The 2,046-nt window shown below is 45.8% G+C and overlaps 1 protein-coding gene across 1 annotated transcript; it reads left to right on the top strand.

Moving 5' to 3' along the window:
- Positions 1 to 489: 489 nt before the first annotated feature.
- Positions 490 to 897, top strand: LOC116106424. The gene has a single exon (XM_031392791.1). The coding sequence runs from the start codon at positions 490 to 492 to the stop codon at positions 895 to 897; it is 408 nt and encodes a 135-aa protein (XP_031248651.1).
- The last annotated feature ends 1,149 nt before the right edge of the window (positions 898 to 2,046 follow it).

Here is a 2,046-nt window from a genome sequence, read left to right as displayed (position 1 = left end):
CCTACCCGCCAAATCCAACCGATCTGCGTTGTAACATCATTTCCTGGCCAAATTCTGGCGGTGGTAGCAGGAATCTGACACTATGGGTGGGTGGGGGTGTTTTTGTCATTTTATAAAATTTTTATACATTGGGGTGTTTAGTTAAATTAGCAAACCTAGAGGGTTTTATGTTAAATTTTAAATTTGACCTCGTAATACTCACCCTATTCAACTACCCAATATTATTCCTAAAATCCTATCCAAAATAACAAAACAAACAGACCCTTAATTTTTGTCCAAGATTTTCTCTAAGCTTTTTGTTGATTTCACTAACGTTTACCTCCTCTGCAATCATGTCGCTAACTCTTCCTCCTGGCTATAGGTTTGTTCCTTCGGATGCCAAATTGATTAGCTTCTATCTCTACAACAGGACATAAATTATCTTTTCCCTGTGATATCGTTCCAGAATGTGACCTCTATGGCACTCTAGAACCCTGGCAAATTTGGGAAATGTATGGACGACCCAAATTGGATAATCAAGATCTCAACTTTTTCACCCCATTAAAGAAAAAATCCAAGAAGGGTTCAAATATTTGCAGGAGGGTGGGTTCTAGAACATGGCAAGGGGAAGATGGAGCAATAGAAATAAAAGATGAAGAAACCCACATGAAAATTGGGTCTAGGAAAAGGTTCCGATATGAGAATAAAGACTCGGAACACCAGGGTTGGATAATGCATGAATATAAACTAATTGGGCATGATGAGCTTGTTGTCTGTAGAATTCGGAAGAATGAAAATGATGAAGACGCGGTTGTGAAGATGTTAGCTCCAAAAATCGTCCTTGGCCCAAATGCGAAAATGGGACCACCAGCGAAGAAAAGGCCAGGCCTAGTCCTAGAGAGGCCCAAGCCAAATTAATCCCACTTGATACGAGATAAGGCCAGCCCAAAGCATCTGGGCACGGGCCTCCCAGTTCTAGCTCACTTCATGGGCCTATAGGCGAGTTCAGAGCCCACGGCCCCCACTGATCATTTTCCTATTCCTGTTCAATCTCCTGTTTGAAGTCACTCTCCTGTTCCTGGTCACTTTCCTAGTTAAAGTGACTTTCCTGTTCAGATCACCTTCCTATTCGGACGCAGGTAAGACAGCTCACCATCGCCCTAACTTTTCTAGGGTTTGCATCAGAGTTACACTCAGACTCCTACTCCTACCAGGATCGGGAGACCAGACAGTCACTATATAAACAGAGGTCAGCCCTCTCACAAGGGACATGACATTACACCTTCACACCCGAAGTTCTTACTTGAGAGCTTCATATCACTGCCGTAGTCACAGTCTCCAACTAGAGTTCCGGTAACCCCTCTACTCCCTAGCCCTCACTATATTAGCCTCTTTTAGCCTTGCTGACTTGAGCGTCGGAGTGCCTACGGCAAACACCACCCCGGTGTTTTCTGTCGCTTCACACATGTTTCTTTTCGTGTGCAGGTATAGCAGATTGCTAGTGGCCTCAACCTCACAGGATCAATCCCTCCTTCCGTAGCAATAGATTTTTATGTCTACAGTTTGGCGCCCACCGTGGGAACTCTAGCAATCATAAGCTGGATGTCCTCGTCCAGATTCCAGTGGGAAGTGTTCCCGGCTTTATACTCGAGCATGAGCTCCCCCCGCGCCTTGATAATGGCATCGTCAACAATGGAGAGGCACTGTTCCTTTAAGGACGCAATCTCAGCAGTCTTCTCAGCTAACCCTCTCTTCAGCCTCTCTAACTCACCCTCGACTGCCTTTAGACGCTGTTGGCTCTCCTGCTCAGCCTTCTAGGCTACCGCCTCCCTCTGGCGCAGACTGGAGTTCGTCTTAGACACATCATGAATCCTCTTTTCCTGCGCCACTACGGACCTCCTCAAGTTTAGACTGCTCGTGAATGCCTGCACAACAAAACAGTCATTAGTACAAACCGTGATAAGTGAGATTAAATAAAACCACTGCCCTACTTGGAAAGCGCAAGACACCCCCTAGTCTGCAGCCATGATAGCCCCTATCTGGTTCAAATGGCTCTCATCGGCCGAA

This window comes from Pistacia vera, unplaced genomic scaffold, assembly GCF_008641045.1.
Source record: "Pistacia vera cultivar Batoury unplaced genomic scaffold, PisVer_v2 Contig514, whole genome shotgun sequence".
Taxonomy (NCBI): domain Eukaryota; kingdom Viridiplantae; phylum Streptophyta; class Magnoliopsida; order Sapindales; family Anacardiaceae; genus Pistacia; species Pistacia vera.
Note: the sequence above shows the minus strand (reverse complement) of the source record. Positions and strands in the feature narration are given on the sequence as shown.

Coding starts and splice junctions, on each gene's coding strand:
- LOC116106424 (XM_031392791.1), top strand. CDS start 490: ATGTATGGACGACCCAAATTGGATAATCAAGATCTCAACTTTTTCACC.